Raw genomic sequence first — 19506 nt, forward strand, 5'->3', positions numbered from 1 at the left:
TTATCATTAGATTTCTTTCCTTCCTCCATCATCTTGTATTCGTCTTATTTGAATGAACGCTAACAATTTGATACTTTGGCATTTAGGATACATTAAAAATCTTGGATTCTTAGCTCGGATTTCGTTTCGTTATTTTAAGATACCGCGTTCCGGATACAGAGGCGACAACCTCGAAGTCGTCATCTCATTACGATTTCACAAATGCAAAACGCCATAAATTCACAGTTTTTTCTTGATATATGTGTTTTTCATATACTAACGATCAGTCAATTTTTTTCATTGTAGAGTAGATCATTTTAGGATAAAAGGAAGATTGTTAACCTTAAGTATGAACAAATATATGGGAGTCAAAATTATTTTGTTTTAAGATCAATGATAAATAATATAGGTATATGTATATGTTATGTTATACATATAATACATACATAATACATACATACATAAATTATATATATATATATATATATATATATATATATATATATATATATATATATATATATGAATAATAAAGATAAATGTATATATTTTTAAGCGTGTTCTATAAGAAAGTAAATTGTTACTAATGAATGTTATATGTTGATGTTAAAGTCACACTTATTGCGGTTTGCTCGCAGCAAAGTAAAAGTGTGGACGACCTGAAACATCGTGAATGACCTCTGCACCTGCACATACGGATCACCGCAGATGCATTCCCTCTTAATCGCGCGGATGTTGCCCAATTAAACAGAAATACGCATAGAAACAGGGCTTCAGCAACATGCTGCTTGTAAACTTCTTCCATGCTGAATTATTTCCAAATCTTCCATCATTATAATTAAACCCGTATTTATTAGCTGCAATACTTTTTGCTATTACTAGGCGAGATTCTTTGATAAAAGTAGCTAAATAATGTTTAACATCTTTTAGAAGAATTCTATACATTCGTTGACGTATAGTCCGTAATATAAAGATTTTTAGATAGGACTAGAAACACCATCTAGGAAATAATGTTTAATTAAACGTGGGCAACGGTATTTCGACAACTTTGAAGATGTTCGATAAGCTAATAAAATATTCATATTATGCAATTCGTCCCTAACGATTTGTGAATCTTGGAAATTAGGAAATCCAACGAATTAGAAACTTGGACAACGTTCATTCAACACACACAATCATAAAAAAATCGAACAGCAATAGTTTTTATATTGATACATTTTTTGCTTGCCTTGCTAAATAAAAAGTAATATATATGATAAAATAGATTGAGATTTAGATTGAGTTTTATCCATTTATGGGAAATTAAAAATGTAATATGCAAAAATAAAATATTCAAAGTTACTTGTTATAATATTTAATAGATAAAAGAATCTCTATTAAAAATCCTACTCTTTTAATTGTGTTCATAAATATATGAACTTGCATGAATATCCGTAGTCTTACTATAATTTAATCTATATTAAAGCGAAAACAAAGTTGCATAATAAATGAATTGATGTAGAAGATATAAGTATACAGCATCGTCAATAGTGCTCAATCGAGAGACTACAAGTCCTGTCGATTATTGCGCTTAAATACTCGATCAACATATTAGATGATATGCCCAATGATATACCAACATATTGATATGAATTCAATATACTAAATATGTTCATTGACTAGTAGTCAGTCATTATACTATGTATTTTATTAACCCTTGCTGAACCGTCGAGTGGTTCCCACAAACACCATCGATTCTACAACGTATCAATTCTATCTCGTTTCACGGTAAACCCAGGAGTGACTGTTGTTGACAATTAGGTGCTGATCACTTGGCGAAAGTGCTAAAGCTTGGGGTTATTTTGTGCACAATTCTTTACCTAAGCTTGCCACTTCTTCAGACATCACGGATTCCTTCATTTATTAATCGTATCGCTATTTTAGTTTCATTTTTATTTGATCTTGGACAAAATTTCAGAAATATACATATTTGTGCAATTTTATGAAATTTAGAATTTATTCCAGATTTTTCTGAAAACTCCATTTTACGCTGTTAGTTACTTCGGTAACATTTTGCTTAATTTATATAGTATCAAACGGGAATTGCTTATATGAATAAAATATTTCCGTTTATTAGTAAAACCTTGAATAAAATTTATAACTAAAGACACCGAATATTCTTATATCTTTTACTCCGAGTATAAATATTTTTAATCACTGTTCCATTAAAGATTTTTAACTGTATTCATCTAGTATCCTTCACTTTCTTTTTCTGCAAACTTTCCTTGAATCACAAATATTCGTATTCAAAATACCTGGAAGACTTGATATATAAAATATAGCTTTAAAAAGGTCGAAAAAATTATGTAGGTCCGACCATTCACCTGACGTTAGAAGGCCATACATATATATCTTGAGACTAAAAGTGCTTTCAAGCCGTAACAATTAACTCTTCTTTGTCTATCTCTGATCTTTCAAATAGAATAGTACGTCAGACCCTAATGACTTTAACGTTGGGTATGTTCACCTACGAAATTCTAACTTTTGCGACAATATCGTTCTGAAACTTCTCTACATTGTGTGAATTAATTGCAACAAATTCGAAGTTTTTCAAACAAGTATTATAACGTTTCGTAATATCAAGCAGAACGTCGGAATTCATACATATGAATATCGCATTAATATCTAATTTCCAAGACAAAGATACCGACTAAACTTCGTGGAATTTTATTTCGATGTTTTCAAATATTCGACCATCTCAAATTACATTGGATTATTCTCCGATATCAGGTAGCTTGTGACAGACACAAAAGTGTCATATTTCTCACTTTTTGTGTCTGTCACATTCTCTGCTGCATTTTCGTGATTCACGATCAGTCGCCAGTTCATGATTCAATATTATGAAACTCTATGAAATCACTACTTTACGCTTAATGTCCTTTATCATGCAATGAATTTTAAGTTTAAGTATTTGCTCAATTTAGACGCTATGATGTATTTATTTATATTTCCTCCTTTTTCTTTTGTAACTGTAACTTTTTTTTTTAAGGAATTCGTTTTCATTTTAGTAATGAATGTTATGATTAAAAGTTGATTTTTAGAGTTTCACGAAATGCACTGTAATATTTACTACAAATATATATATGTATTCTTATTATTATTAAAGTTTCGTCTTCCTTTTTCTTGTCCACTTGCAGAAGTGATCGTAAGCAAACGTAATGATATTGATATGTAAAAAAATTATATTAAATGATACTTTCACGAAACGATCGAACAAGTAGGTTTACAATTTTATTATTATTATTCGTAAAGAACTGTGTAACAGAAAAGGTTTATGTAAGGCTCTATGATAAGATATTCCAGACACGACAATCTCACTGAAATCTACATTTTATTTGTTTCATTTGCACAACATTTTTAACGACGATGAAAGTATAAAATTTAATCAACTACAGTTCAAGTCGCTTACTTGACAAACATCTTCGTCATTGCTTTAGCAATAACTAGAACTTCGAGAATATTATTTAATAGAAAATAAATGCAGTTTGCAGTAAAGCTTGTTGTATAAAAGAAAATTTCGATTATAAAATTGGCGAATGTACGAGGATAGATCGGTTTTAAAATATTTCTTCCTTGGGTATCGTGGTATCCAAACAGTCGTCTTTTCGATTAATGATAGCCATAGTGACCGAATCCGTGACCATAACCATAATAGGGGTAGCCTAAGGGGAAAAGCAGATTAGGATGACAGGGCAACGTCGATGAATATTTTGTTCATTTTATGATATATAATTCTGCTCGTGAATGTGCAACGTCGATGAATATTTTGTCCATTTTACAATAATTGTTAGAAAGGATCTCAAGCAATAATCAAATAAAAATTTAACAAAATTTACTTTATAATATAGTTAGAAATATAAAATCTCACATGATATAACATTTAATGGAATGTCAATTAAAGCTTACAAAAAATTCATTGACGTTGAAAGCACTTTTTTCGCGTTCTAAATTTTCTCATGCATTCTGTACTCTTACCATAATGTCCGAATCCGTGGCCATATCCGTAGAACGGATATCTGTAGCTATAAATGTAAGGATAATATCCGCCGTAGTATCCACCTAAGTATCCTGGTTTCGCAGCGACGATGCCAATAATGACAGCCAGCAGCAGGACTGTGTACTAGAAAGAAACATCATCCTCAAAATGTGCATAAATATACATGCATTATATACATGCATAATAAATGTCACAAATCTTATATATTGTTCAATTCCACGAAACTATATTTCTAAAAAATTCGTTTATACACTAACATATTCCTTTACACTTGTTTACCTGTGTATTTTTTCCCCATGTAATACCTCCTTTTAAATTTACGATGTTCTCCAGATATAACTTCTTAAAAACTATAAAAAATTCTCAGTACGAAAAACGAGTCATATAACCTGAAGATGTATAAATCATTTACGTTTCGTCGCATTATGAAGGGAAAAAAGAAATACTCCAAACAAAATTTGAATAAAAATTTCTCTCGTCGAAATAGAATATAGAAAACCATCTATACTTGCAGTATTCAGTGATTGCATATTATTTTCAAAATAAATAAGAAATAAAATATTTAAGCGTCAATTATCAATTTAATAACGAGTGAAAATTAATTTTTTTTATCCCCTATATGATATATTCACGTGGATAACGCTATTCATAAATCAAATTGATCAACATTTTCCCAAATTTCATCATTTTAGTACTAGAATGCACTATTAGTGTGTGATTTTTCAAAAATTAAATTATCTTTAATGGAATTGTTTCTTTGTTGGGCATAATGATTTCTTTACTCACAAGTTTCAAGCAAGCCATTCTCTGTCAGCTGACACACCTGTTATCTCCTCGAGGAATTGCACTAATTTTTCCGATCTGTCAGTAGTGTACCACTGTCCGTTCAACGTTGGTCTCCGTTTCTTTTATAACAAAGGCGAGTTCCGCCACGGCCCCCATCAGCAATTTTCCCAGCCTTCGTATTGGCTTCCCTCTGTTAACACTAATAGCAAAGACTGGTATTGTTACTCTGGGATTATGCGAATGCAACACGTCATTATGAAAGAGAGACGATGCAACAACGGTGTTTCGGGGTGGTCAACCGTGTGCACGCCCTGTGAACAGTGCCTTGACATCCAAATTTGCCGAGGAATCTACGCTTTTCGTCTGAGAAACCTTCCATTAAATTTCCCAATGCCTCTTACGTACCTGGAAAGAAGAATACGTTACCCAGAAGAACGTTGTCGTGATATTTGCATTCTAAATTCCGTGGACCCGCTAAATTAGTTGGTCCTCCGCGACAAGAATGGGTTTACTTATTATTCGAGACCTGAACTGGTGACTCGATTTGGAAAATTGGATTTCTTTTTGGAAATCTTATGCATTTGCAAAGCAAGAATATAACGTGATTAGAAGCGAATCATATATTTCGAATTGATATATGACAGCTGAAATTATCGTGTTCGTGTCGATCTCAATTTTAATAGTATGAATTTCTATTCTTCTTGTCATTCTTGTGATGATTTACACGGTCTACTGTGTCACTTTGTAATCAACGCTGTTCCTAAAATAACTTGCTAACGCTAGAATTCTATCTATCTGACTAAGATATGCTAATGAAGCTGAAAATAAAACTAAGGATAAAGCGCCGAAATTAAAACTCGGAATAAAACTTCTAAAGTATAAAATTGAGGGAATCGACTTAAAAAATATGCGAGAAAATACGCAATGCATAGGAAATTATTATGCATAGCTTTATCCATATTGTGTCTTAAAAATCTTAGATCTTAAATCTTAGAAAGCTTAAAAATCATTTAGTTCCCCATAAGAGCTGCAAATTCATAAAATTACTATGAAAAATTATCAGTTGGTAATTCTAAGGTTCAGAAGATAAATAGTCAGAATTGTGTCAGTGTACGAATTAATAATTAATATTTACCTAATCATCTTCTAATAATAGATAGTAGAAGTTATTGAATAAAACAAGATTTTCAACTAGTCATTTCTACGCTGTTGGATAATTTAATTATTACTCGAGTAAGGGCAGTGTGTGCACGAATGCACGATGCGACGAAAGAAGATGCAATCGTGGGTATCGTGATCGAGACAGAAAGAAGAAAAGTTATGGGTTGTGTAACAGGAGCATGGAAGAGGGGAACACGTTACAAAATGGTGAAATTACACGGTATGGGTCGCGGGACGAAATCGAGAAAAAAAAATGATCGTTGCGACATACATGGAACCGAGGATGTGTCTGTCATTAATTGCAGTTAATGTGCGATACTTGTAAGCCTCATTGAGCGTAACGTTGCCCAACTGGATCTTCGTTGAATCAAAAATATTCTGGTGTTCGCACGAATGTATATGAATTTTTCTCGTTCCTTTCTTTTCTTCCATTTTGTATTTTAAATTATTCAGCAAATCCTTTCGATGGACTGGACGAATCGGTAAAGTATATAATATAATCGAAAGTATATTACACCGCATTGAAATTCATCGATGACTCGAGGAAATGCGCAGCACATCTTCTATAACATAATCGCGTAATTGATATATGCAATGAATAATCATTTCGTTTCTCTGGAAAAGAATTGCATGACTTCACGATTCGTAAATACCTGCTGCATTTCTTTATGTCGAATGTTTCGTTTATCGCGTGCAATTATTGCATATGCATCAGACATATCACGTATTCCGTTAGTGTTTTGCTGCTTGATTTATCGATCCATTTAATTATATAACTTTGTGCACAAATTGTAACCAACAGGTTTGGTTTGGTTGAGCATTTGCAGTCGTGACTCGTAATCTTCACAACTGATCAAGTAGAAACCTGCTCGAATGACCAACATACATACATATATATGTATGTAAAATCAGTTTCGTTATTGAGTGATATTAAACTATTGCCAGCGATATTGTTGCTAATTTGCATGATACATAATCAGCCTCGCCTTAATCATCGCGTCAAAAACATTCAGAATCTAATTCCATCAGTTACGTGATCCTTTTTTCTTGTTTTCACGATAAATACTTCCCCAGAATCTATGATCGGCAATATTGTGAATGATGAAGGATTTTCCGCGTATTACGTATCACGATTTGTTCACCTTGAGGGGAAAACAATATATCAATTTTATTGCGTTGTTACCGTTCTGGAACCAAATGATCCATTGGAGGACAATCAGGATTCGATTGATTCTTCTGAACGGATAATTGTCATTTTATCTCTTATCTTTGATCACTGGATTAAGGGTGCTTACACAAATTTTTATGGATACAATTAATAGAAATTTTCAATCTAAATAAAGATTTACTTCACCCATTAAATATTATAAATTTGATATTTTATATATTTTTCTATATCATATTTCATTCTCTACGTTTTTGCATCTATACATTTTCCATACATATTATAAATGTCGAGTTCTTAATTGCATCGTGTCATCTTTAATGATCGATTGATAGGTCACATTTGCGTATATAAGAGATCTTTACGAAGGTCACGAAAATTATTAGACCGTAATAGTTGGCATGCGTGATGGGCACGGCGTGTAATTGCAGGATAAGGCCAACTAGAGCTATGGGAACTTTTTTGTATATCATAAGTATGGGAACGTTTCGTTGAGCAATGCCAAGTTACGGCACGTGTCGTCGGATTAGTCGTCAGATAAATTGTTAATTAAGTCGTCGGAACACCTTGTTGGACCTCAATTAAATTTTTCCAACGTCGGAGGCGACCTGAGAACAGGTCGTAATTATAATCACATTGAAAATTTTCCGCTGCGGTTTCCAATAGAATTCGATGATTCGATGAATGTAAAGTGACTATTTTAATGAATCGCTAGGTAAGTATTTGTTGCAATCATCTAGGACAAAGGACATATATCTTTAATCATAGAAGGATCATTTTGCTATTGCACATCGAAATTCCATTTTTCCTGTTTATCCTGCCTATTTCATTCTGTTTATCCTCCTCGTTTTCCTTCGCAGAAGTAATAAAATATTTTTATTATAAAATTGACTCACAGAAATTAACCCAAATAATAAAATTGATATAATAAAATTGACTCAAACAAACTCATTATGAAATTCATAGTGAATTTTGATTGCAATGATGAACACAAAAATAAAATAGTTGCGACAATGCACCGGTGAGATTGAAACAATTGAGGGAGCGCATCATACGTGTCAACAATGTGATTGACACAATTGAGAGAATGTATGCGTCACCGATGTTATTAAAAGAATTGGGAGAGAGTCAGTAGTAGCGAAAATAATAAGGAAATTACAAAGGAAAGAGAAAATGTCCACAATACTTTAATTAATGATCGATACATACAAATGTTTCTTACATTAAATACATAAATACTAACATATTACAATAATTATATTGTGAATTTTTTTGTAGTTTTTGGTGAAATTTAGAATGTATATAATATACAGATATATATAAAATATGTAAAATAAAATACTGGTCATAATTCTTAAAACAAATCTATATTTAAATTTTATTTCTTTAACTATGCCCATAAAAAATATATTTTGTATAAAAATCCACAATTTAGTGATAATTATAAATTACATCAAGATAACTGATTCAACGATCGATCACTCGCTACTTTATTTCTTTCTTTGGTCACAAGTCCAAACGAAGCGCGCTTCTTATATCCATTTGAAGTAAGAGATCGAACCTCTTCCGACTTGCTTTCAGACAACATTTCAGCTTCGCTATTGGGGGCTGACCCGGTTTTATGATTTTCATTAGCCTTCTCCGTTTGTTCAGGTTTCTCAGTTACCGCAGGTCGTTTATAATAAGGATAATATCCACCGAAAGGATAAGAATGAATCAGTGGATAACTACTTGGATAGAAATTCAAATAAGGTACAGGTTTGATTCCTGGAAATAGATAATTGTGGAAGCCAAAACGATAAGGTAACCCATGAAACGGTGCCAAAGGATAGGAATGAAAATTAAAACCACCATAGTAGGGTCCATATGGTGGAAAGCCATAAGGATATCCACCATACGGAGGATAATATCCGGTAGAATTGACATCACCTTGTACATTTTCTGGTGATGTTATTTGTTCAGGATGTCCTTGATTCTCAGGTGGATTTTGTGGTTCCACGGGTCTTCTTTGCCCATTAAAGTTCGGATAATAGGGTTGATTGTAAGGAACATAAGGACCAAACTTTGAACCATGAAAAGAAAACGGATTATAAGGATCATAAGGACTATATGTTCCATTACCACCACCTTGTTCCACGTTTCCCCGATAAAAAGACTCGTTAAAAGGACCAGGGTAAAATCCAGGAAATCCATGATAAAAACCATCGTAATAAGGTTGCTTATGATGAAAACGAGGACTGTAATCGTATCCCCCTATAGCAGTCTGGCCTTGATTCTGATCATTGATCAATCTAGGCGGGTTACTTTCATCCTGCCCACTACTTGGGTTCACAGGTTGGTTCTCACCTTCGATGGGCCTATGGTGAGAATAGAATCCTGGATGTTGATGAAATGGATAATAAGGAGTAGTAAAGGGACTATGGTAATTTAAGTTAAACGGCCTACGAGTTATTCGAGCGATCTGAGTATTCTCGTTTTCATCGTTTGGGTTAAGCCCTTCGGTTGTTGAAGATTCCTGAGAATTAACAGGTGTCTGAGACGATAGATGATGATAATTCGGCTGAGGGTCAAACTGAGCATAGTGATTTGCGTTAGATAATTGATGTATAGGTTCAGATTTGTATCTGAATCCTGAAGGTTGCTGGTATTGATTGGAATAATGCAAAGGAGCTGCCTTAATATTTGCGTCGATAGAATTATCTTTCGTACCACTATTGACGTTCCCAGGTGTTTCTACGTTCAGTTGGTTGTAAGAAATTCGCACATCACGATTCGACGCGAATTCGTATGGTTTGTACGCTTCTGAATTGTAATATTTCGAGTATTGGGGTGTGTTCGTTAAGAAACTGTTCTGGAACGTTTGTTTTCCTTCGTTTGAAGAAGATTCACGAGTATATCGCGGATAACGATTGAAAGAAGTATTTGATGAGATTTCGGAACTCTCTGGCTGAGTACGGCCAATGTCTAAGGAGAATTGTGTTTCCTGGATTCTTTTCAGAAGGTTACTCGATGATTGGTTCGATGGTGGATCCTGGTAATCGTTTAGCAAGGTCGTTGACAGGACCGACGCGATGTTCCTGGCGAAAGAAGTCAGTACCTCGGTACCTATTTCGCAACAAAAGGATTTAGATGTTATTGGTTCGATATAGTTTTAAAGAATTTCAGAATTTAAATAATTAACTTATCTTTTTATGTTGTTTGACGGGATCTTTTAGCTTTTTTCTAGTTTCTTTTTTTTTTTTATTAATTCGAAATTTTCTGTATAAATACAATCATTTCACATTATTATGTATCTCAACCTTTGCCATTTACATTTTTACATATTTATCGCGTGGATCTTAGGCTTTGAAAAGACAGCTAGTATCTTTGTTAGTGGTTTCGTTAATTTGATATTCAAGCATGTTACAACACGCTCGAGACAAATTACAAGAAAGCAAATGTTCGGGTCAATACAGTATGTTGATGTCACAGCTTACGGATGTAAGGATAAACGCCACGATAGTAGATGTGGAAGGCTGAAGCTGGAAGTATAGCCAGAGGCAAACAGACACCATTCAATGCAAACATGGTTTAGTGTAACTAGAAAAAGTCCCAAAGTCTAAACCAAGCGCAATAAGGAAATTGTGAGTGTGATGAATAGTCGAAAGTAAGGAAGAAAAAATTTGCCCGCGGCAAAATCCGTGTTCTACACGTGTACTACACAATTTACTAGTGAAGAATTTTTTAGCATAATTGTGTCCATGAGGATTAAAAGCATGCAAGTTGAATTGAAATAGGAATTAAATAGACAGATACTTATTTTTGAAAGAGTTACTGTACAATTATATTTAAAAAATTTACTTCTGCGTCAAATAGCGTATTTGCAAATAGAAAGTCTGTCTAAATTATTCTGTTTGAATTATTATTATTATTAAATTAATTATTACAATCGTCATCAACTAAAAGTATTCGAAGTGCCACAGAAATTCTGAACGAACAGAAACCAGAAATTTTCATAATTAAAGATAACATTTCATGTACTATATTATTTAACATTTAAATTGGAAATCATAAATTAGTTGTCACGATTCAAAGATATAAAAGAAGTGACTCGTCTGCCATGAGAAGCATCAATGTAGGACGAAGATTGTCATTTATCGTCATAGTTGCGAAAGTGCTCTTTTTAACCTGTCAACGGGGATCCTATTAGTGTTCGCGAACTCACGTGGATAATGCAACGTGCGTGCATCGTTCATGAAGACCAACTGGCATGCATCATATTGGATGTCAATTACACTTTCTCTGTTCGAATACTTCTGCCATCGTTTACTTCATACAAGATTGGCCAATTTCGTATATTTACATATACTTACAAAGATCAAAATATGTTTAATTTGTCTTTTTGAATTTCTCCATTGACCATAATAAATCAGGATAGAACGAATTACGCGATTTATTAAAGCAGCTTTGCAGTTTTCCTCAGCAGTAAACAGAGTAATTTAAACAAGCTACTAAGTAATTAAACAAGTTTAAAGATTCGTAAACGTCAAGTGCATTTTATAGCGAACAATTTCAAATATCGGCGCGATTTAATATCAAACGATTCTAAATATCAACGCATTTAATAAAATAAAACTGATCTCATTCGTCTCGTAGAATTTTCCTTTCTAAAAATAATTGTCATTGTTCTAAAAGCAGTTCAAGGGTGTGCATAGTGATGTTTAAAAGCGTTTCCCAGAACGGAATAATAATCGACTTACTGAGTCCGCTTTTTGCCGCGTTCACGTTGTCCCGAAGAATCCATAGACTAACGATCACCGCCGTTATCTGCAATGAAAATTAAAGTAAAAATAGTCAATGGGAAGAGTGAAGGCTTTCCTTCTCTTTTTAAATGAGGAAAATATAAGCTTCCCTTTGAACTACGTAATACGGAGCGAGTAATGAGAGACTCGCGATACCGTGCCCGCCAATTTTCTGTAATACGATGTTTTATTTTTCATTATGCAATGGGAGAAGCTACATGCTCAAACCCGAAGATCAATGCACTGTTTCATACATGACACACTTGGTTTGCACGTGGTATGGCCGATTGTGAAAATTTTGCGAGCAGGCAATCGCGGAGGCGGAAGAACGTCTCTGAGTTTCGAAATGTTTTGATTCAAGCACTTCTGTTTCAGTTTTCTCTGTATTTAGTTTTTTTACACGATTGTAATATTGGCTTTCGATTTAGGATTTTAATTATTTTAAATTTGAGTTTGAATAAAAATTTTGAATTAAGGTCTGACTTAATGTTTTAGACGATTACGATGTCGGATTTGGATTAAATTTTTCAACCTTCTCAGATTTGAGTGTGAGTAGAAATGTTGTATTAAGTTTGAAATAACTTATGATTTTTTAATACATTACGATGTTCGCTATAAACTAGTTTTAAATTTAATTTTGATAAATATTTGTAAGCATAACTTTTTCATTTTTTGTTTCATTGACCCGTGTCGCTATTTATGAGCAGTTATCAAAGTATGACAGGTATTCGTGTTTGTTTACAAGATATAGCACTCTTGCAATGGAAACTCATCAATATTTCTCATTTAGTTTTCATGGAACCTGTTATCCACGAGATTGTGACCTATGGCGAACGAATTGATCGTAGCAAACTTGTTGCTTCCTGAAATATCTAGAATTCCAAGAATAAAACTGAGCGAACACGATCGAGAAAATAATCGACCACGGTTATATAACATTAAAATTGCATTGTGAAAGGTGCGGCACGCATGAAAGGAACCAAAGAAAATAGATTGCAATTATTGTATCACTCGTCGCAGTCCGCATAAGGAAATAATTGTGTGAATTGTTACTTATTATTCGCGACTTTCATATGATCATAATTACGGACTTATACGACTGCACATTAGCTTACTAATGCATAGATACTTATTTATAGAAATCAGTAGGTACTTTCTAAGTACTAAAAATTCTTTCTTTTCAGAAATATTTTCTCTTTCAAATCAATCTCCAGTAACAAATAGTATCTACCAGAAGCTAAATTCTGATTTGATACTGTCTGGATAACAACAAATATGTATGTGTAAGTATTATATTATATTGATAACTCATAAATGTAGATATATTATCATCAGTGATCGATTAATTGATTATCGAATGCTCTTTACAGCGGAAAGTTACACGAAGCCAAGTACATAAATCTGTACGGCACGTATCAATCGGCAATAAGTAAATCGCGTAGAAAGCAAATAAGGAGTTGTATTCCCGTTTCATTCATGGTTTATTCATTCACGAAGTTAATTTCTACAAGCGGCGTACACCGCGATCGCAATAAAATACACATGGTCACTCACGATTTATACGTGCCGTAGTCCTTATGAATGGTCACTATCGCGATCTAAAGTTGTACCCGAAGAACGCCCACGTTTCATCTATTTTCTAACGAAGCTGACATATAAGTTTCCATTGAACAATAGCAACCGATCAATGAACGATCCGACTGTCGTTCGACACGAACGATAAAAGGATTTTCCAACAATCGATATGAATCTGTGTCCGTTAATTTAACACACACATTTGTTCTCTTAATTAAACGTCTGGGAAACATAACACAATAAAACACCTTGTTGACAATCAATGTTTTCTTTTTTCTTCTTTCTATCAGTGACGAAGATTTTATGGAATTTATTGCTTTAGATAGATATTTACAGTTAATTGCATTGACTCCAAGTGGAACGCGTTCTCAGAACATGATGTACATGCATACTGTCTCATATTGTTCTGGTCGGATCGTAATTAGCACGATTATGCAACGTCTAAACCTTTTTTCTCGCAAGGACGTGCACTTGTGAATATATTAGTGCGAATCTAACACACGACGTTTGCAGAACGATTCATTAAAATTTATCTGACACGTGTAAATCTGATACAGCATCTGTGCACTACACTGTTTGCAAATAGCAATAAATTTTCATGGCTACTCAACGATTACGATTTTGTTGCGACGATTAGAATCAACGGCGACAATTTCATTTTACGATTACATACTCTGAGATCTGTGAGGTTTGCGTATCCAAACTTCTTTTACGGAATTTAATCGAGAAGTTTCACTGACTTGTTTCAAATTTATTATACTTTATCATCTTCTGTAATTTATATACGATACATCGTGCGGCGATTAATTTTTAATCCTTATTAATGATTTATGATGTTCGTTTATGCAAAGTACCGGTACGATATTTTTTTATATTAAATATATATGATAAGACAATCTGACAGGTTTAACAAACGATAAAGGTAGCGGTATTATGTAAGAAACAATTGGTCGGTGTACATCGTTAGAGGCAAACGAAACGAAAATGTATTTTCTCGATTGACGGTTCAAGAAAGTAGCCGCGTTACCGCATGGTGCATCGATGTAGGACGAATATCATCTTCACAGTTACGAAACAGTTGGTTTTTTTTCTCTCTGTCAACGAGGATCGTATTAGCGTTCATATAGGTACTCACGTGTAGAGGGTAATGCATCGTGCGTGCAGCTCGTGACGACTAACAGGCATACACCGTACCCGATGTCATTTATACTTTCTCTCCATAAACGCTTCTGCCCTAATTCAATTGATATAAGTCCAACCAATTTTGAATATTTCATACGTAAATGAAATTACGTGTAATTTCTTTACTCGAATTTCTGATAACTAATGCAATCGACAAATGGTCGATCAGTTTTGTATATTTCATACGGGAATATCATCATCGAATCTATATAATTGATACACACAGAAATGGTATCAATTGATCGTTTGATTCATTCTTAGAGTTGTAATTTATTATTTAGATTGGGTAATAATATAGTTTATTGTATAATCAGGAAGGAAATAATTTAAAGTAATATTTTGGAATAGAATTACAGTATACGCTACGGAAATACTGATTCACAAGATAGAAAGTTGTCGATCACATCCGAATTATATACTTGTCATATCACCATCAATCTTTTTCATTTGCTACATAGTGATTGAGAGCATATAATTGAAGGGATACTTACCTCACATATACTTTTAAGAAGCAAGTTGCTAAAGAGGAATAAAAGTATTCTAAACGATTTCTCATATCTTTAATGACACTACCTAAAAAAGTTTCATTTAACTATGATTTTTAAATACACATACATACGATCATACGTGACAATAAATATAATGAAATTTTTGGAATGTATAATGAAAGTTTTAAAGCTTTTGTACTTTTTATTAGAAATTTTTTATAACTAATGGAATTCAATATCCTATGTGACTGATCGTGCCAACAACGCCAGGAGCAACGACACCACGAGCATTGTAAACTTGTACAGGTTGCGGATGCACGCCTACCAGTCTCGTTGCCCTAAAATTTGGATTGACAACTACCGGTTGTACATTTCCGAATCCATTTAATTGCCGAGCCTGAATGGAATTAAATTGTTGTCTCATGAATCCTGGATACTTTGCCAGCATTCCAGTTACGCTTCCATAGGGAATGCCTCCTAGAATAAAATAATAATAATTAGTAAATAATGGAAAATAACAATTCGTAAGTAAACATCGTAGTTCTAATAAGTGAATCGAATTAAAATTGGATAAAAATTTTAATTATACTTTATCGTATAATTTTTTAATAAATTAAACAATATTTTTATCCTTGAAGTAGCAATTATACTAACTAACTTTATATTTAATTTAGTTTCATTTTTATATTGACTTAAATCTTATACGTTCCGAGCGATATAACATGAAGCAGTCGATATCGCCTACGCAAGTGTTGAAATCTCCACTCGGCGCATTGAAATCTCTACGATTTCTAAATCACACGCAATAAAAATGTATAATCAGGTCCAATATTTTTATATCCTGTTTTTATAACCTTGCTTAATATGATGGAATTTGTGATCTTCTACTCTGATTCTCAGAAGATAAACTGTTTATAATAAAAGTGAAAGGAATTCGAGCGAAATGTTCTCGAAACGCAGTGTCGTCCTCTGTCGTGATTCAATCGAATGTGAAAACACGTTTGATTACTTTTATCAAATTTGAAGTTAGTTATAACAATAATGCACACATAGAAATAGCAAAATTACAAATTACTCGCAGAGAAACGAAAGTTAAGGAAGTTTCTGGATATTATGTAACGTAAAAGGAAAGTAAGTAGACTGACTTACCATACGCCAATCCGTTCACCATCTCTACGATTCCTGCGCTGTCCGGCGCAACTGTCGATAAGTTCAGCAAACCAACCATAGTTAACAGTAGAATGATCTGTAAACAATTAATTATTGCCATTTTATAAGCAGACGCTAAAATGAAATGGGAAAATCCTAGTTGTTTCTGCTGGCTAAATCAATGTAATTTTTGAAGCTGAACGTACTTTATCGCTCTTTTATATGTGCTTTCAATCAGATACTGAAGACAAAGAAATTATCTTCCCATATTATTAAAACAATATTCAGTTCGCCGATATAACAGAATTTAATCAGGTATATCAGATTCTCAATTAAGAAATTATTAACAAGGTAAGCCTATTATCCTCGAATTTAATTTCGCGATAGCAAACTTAGGTAATGGCAGTAAACGACAGTCATCGATAGAAAGTATGATATTATTTGCATGTTAGTTTTTACCTGGTGATATAAATTAATTATACCGTAAAAAGCAAAGTATCTTATCGTTACTCGAATATAGAAATCTCGCAAAACGTTAAACAAACATGTTTGAAATATTAACTGTTAGATGTTAAACGTTTTCGCTTTCTCCTGTGATTTTATTTTTGTTAAAAAAAAAGAAAGAAAGAAAAGAAGCAGGAACATATATATGCAGCTAAAATACACAGTTTCATTTGGATGCATCGTTTAAGTTTACTTTTATTTCAGCACACGTAGTCGTGTTTTCTGTTTGTCGAATCGTAAAACAAGAACGAAACTCGAGTACAAACTTGAAGATTGAATTATAGGCTCGGCGTAAGGTTACTGTTAGCCAATCCAAGGCCGGGATTTCGTTTCCACTAATTTCGTTATTAGAGAACACTGTAAACGAAAGAATTCGCGTAAGCCAGTGATTATATTTCAACTATTAAAATCTAACACATAATGGAAAGCAGATATAAATTACACAGCCACGAAATTTGGTTTAAATAATTATTTCATTTAAATTCACTTCAAAACGGTTCGATTTGCAAAGTTCATTAAACATGTTTTTAGAATTAGCATTACTGTGAAACATATGGACCTTGGAGAACACAATCACCTCTCTTACGTTAGTCACGCGAGTCATGTTGCTGTGACTATTTTCTCTTTTTCGTTCTAGTTCGAACGCTTATAAAACCCGATTTAATTATCACGTGAGGAACACCGATTTGACATTATCAAAGCATATGTTTACCGAAATGTTTTATCGCTTCCTTTTGCTTTTATTAATTCAATATTTTGTAAATGATTAGTATACACGAACGTATCTAAAGATTATTAGAAATTAAATTGTAACATTTAATATTTGAAATTTGGAAGAAAAACGAAAATTTTAACGAACAATCATTGCGTTTAGATAATTTTCATTATTTTAAATCTTTTATATCGTTTAACTCTCTTCTGTCAAAAACACTATTATAATAACACTTTATCGCACTTCACTAAGGAAATTAATATTTATATATTCTCATATATGTATAAAAGTCGTCATTTAGAAATAAATGTAATAACTATACTGTTAAGGAACACCACTCATTTAAGATCCCATTTTTAGATGATTACGAAGTGCTTTCTTATTTATTCTTATGTAAAACGAGCACAAGTGCGACGACATACCTTCAAAGGAATCATATTGACCTTTTGGTAGTCACTTTGCAAGACAAGAAGGAAACTAAAGCACGAAACTAAAGATCGAATTATATACGGGGCTCGGTCTCGCAGTTGGCCAATCAAAGGCTTGTATTCCCTTTCAGTATCGAGTGTTATTCATCGATACAGGATTTTATTAGAATGCAGTACGTACCTAAATGGAGGATATCGTCCACCTTAACCTTGGTGAACGTCCAGCTACCACTCACGTCGGTCGTGCCAACAGAATAAGGTAAATACTCTGTAATTCGTATTTTTATCAGGGAAAATCTGATTCCGATTAGGAAATATTTGAAAGTTGTTCATTGCACGTTGCTCACTAAACAAATTGAAAATTGAAAATTTTGTTGCCTCATAGGTATTACAATCGTCCAGCAAATATAATTTCACTATCAAATTTGATTAATTAAATACTAAAGAATAGATGTATTTATATTAATCTTTATACACTCAGTTATTGTACTAAATATTTCCACTTTTCTGACTGAAGAAATTGAAAATTGTATCACGACAAATAAGTATCGAAATTGATATCTAAATATAGCTAAAGATCTCGTTAATTGAATACTAAAGGATATTTTGATTAATCTTCATACGATCAGTTATTGTATAAGATACTTCTATTTCACGCATTAATTACTAGTAACTAATTACTTTGCCTACATAGTTTCTTAGCCATAACGATATTCAGACCATGAAGTTCATAGGTGCATTTGATTTAATAAGACGATTATTTTCTAAGCATCGAGTAATTAATATAATAGCATGGATCATTATTCTAAACTGCATAATAATCGTTAAGTGCAAGTACATCATTCTTCATCGACGAATCATTCATCACGTCTGCAGTACGATAAACGGAAGAATGATTCAGAAGTTACTTACTAAATTCCATGGAGAAATTGTGACGTTCTATTGTACTGAATTGGATCAAGGATATCCACTTTAGAACAAGGATTGATGTTACGTAATGAGCGCAACAATTTAGATTATAATCAATTGTAGAAAGAAATAATTAACATGTTAGTAAAACGCTAGAAATTCGTTAAAGATTGTTTATGAAGATTTTTCAAGAATTTTTTAAGGTTTCTTTAAGGATGTTTTATGAATTTTCTTAAGATCTTTTATGGAATTTTTTTAATTAAGTGAAAATATTTTAGTAATTTTTTTAAAAACTTTTTTAAGGATTCTTTAAGGACTTTCTTGTTTTTTGTGCAACGTTCATTTTTATTCAAATAGTCTGATTTTTGTACAATGTACATGTAATAGGTAAAGAACTAACGATATCAAATATGTAACTTTATTCGTTTAGTAAAAGATTTATAGAATTAATGTCATTATAATTGTAACAAATTTGTTTAAATGTTAGTTAGAATAATTTCGATTTATTACAGAAAATAGTTTGCAAAGATTTGTTAAAACGTTCCATCCTGATATCTTTCTTCACATTTTCCTTGCGCTATCTCTTTTACTCGCCTCTTGCTTTACACCCAATGAATATGACCGTTCGATCTCCATCCTTCCAGCATTATA

The 19506-nt window shown here is 32.8% G+C and overlaps 2 protein-coding genes and 1 long non-coding RNA gene across 3 annotated transcripts; all 3 read right to left on the reverse strand.

Annotated features, from left to right (window-relative positions):
• Nucleotides 1-3995: 3995 nt before the first annotated feature.
• Nucleotides 3996-4923, reverse strand: LOC126871165 (uncharacterized). The gene is made up of 3 exons (XR_007691540.1): nt 4802-4923; nt 4295-4365; nt 3996-4138 (listed from the first exon to the last, which is right to left on the reverse strand). It is a non-coding gene; the product is annotated as an uncharacterized LOC126871165 (long non-coding RNA).
• A 3385-nt stretch (nt 4924-8308) lies between these two features.
• On the reverse strand, nt 8309-14645 carry LOC126871153 (uncharacterized). Its single transcript, XM_050629629.1, has 3 exons — nt 14619-14645; nt 11867-11933; nt 8309-10232 (listed from the first exon to the last, which is right to left on the reverse strand). Exons 1-3 carry the CDS (start codon nt 14634-14636, stop codon nt 8581-8583), a joined length of 1737 nt encoding a protein of 578 aa, XP_050485586.1. The 5' UTR covers nt 14637-14645; the 3' UTR covers nt 8309-8580.
• A 637-nt stretch (nt 14646-15282) lies between these two features.
• On the reverse strand, nt 15283-17982 carry LOC126871163 (uncharacterized). The gene is made up of 3 exons (XM_050629644.1): nt 17941-17982; nt 16303-16399; nt 15283-15630 (listed from the first exon to the last, which is right to left on the reverse strand). The coding sequence occupies exons 1-3, from the start codon at nt 17953-17955 to the stop codon at nt 15386-15388; spliced, it is 357 nt and encodes a 118-aa protein (XP_050485601.1). The 5' UTR covers nt 17956-17982; the 3' UTR covers nt 15283-15385.
• Between the last annotated feature and the right edge of the window lie 1524 nt (nt 17983-19506).

The sequence above is a fragment of the Bombus huntii genome, chromosome 11 (genome assembly GCF_024542735.1).
Source record: "Bombus huntii isolate Logan2020A chromosome 11, iyBomHunt1.1, whole genome shotgun sequence".
Lineage (NCBI taxonomy): Eukaryota > Metazoa > Arthropoda > Insecta > Hymenoptera > Apidae > Bombus > Bombus huntii.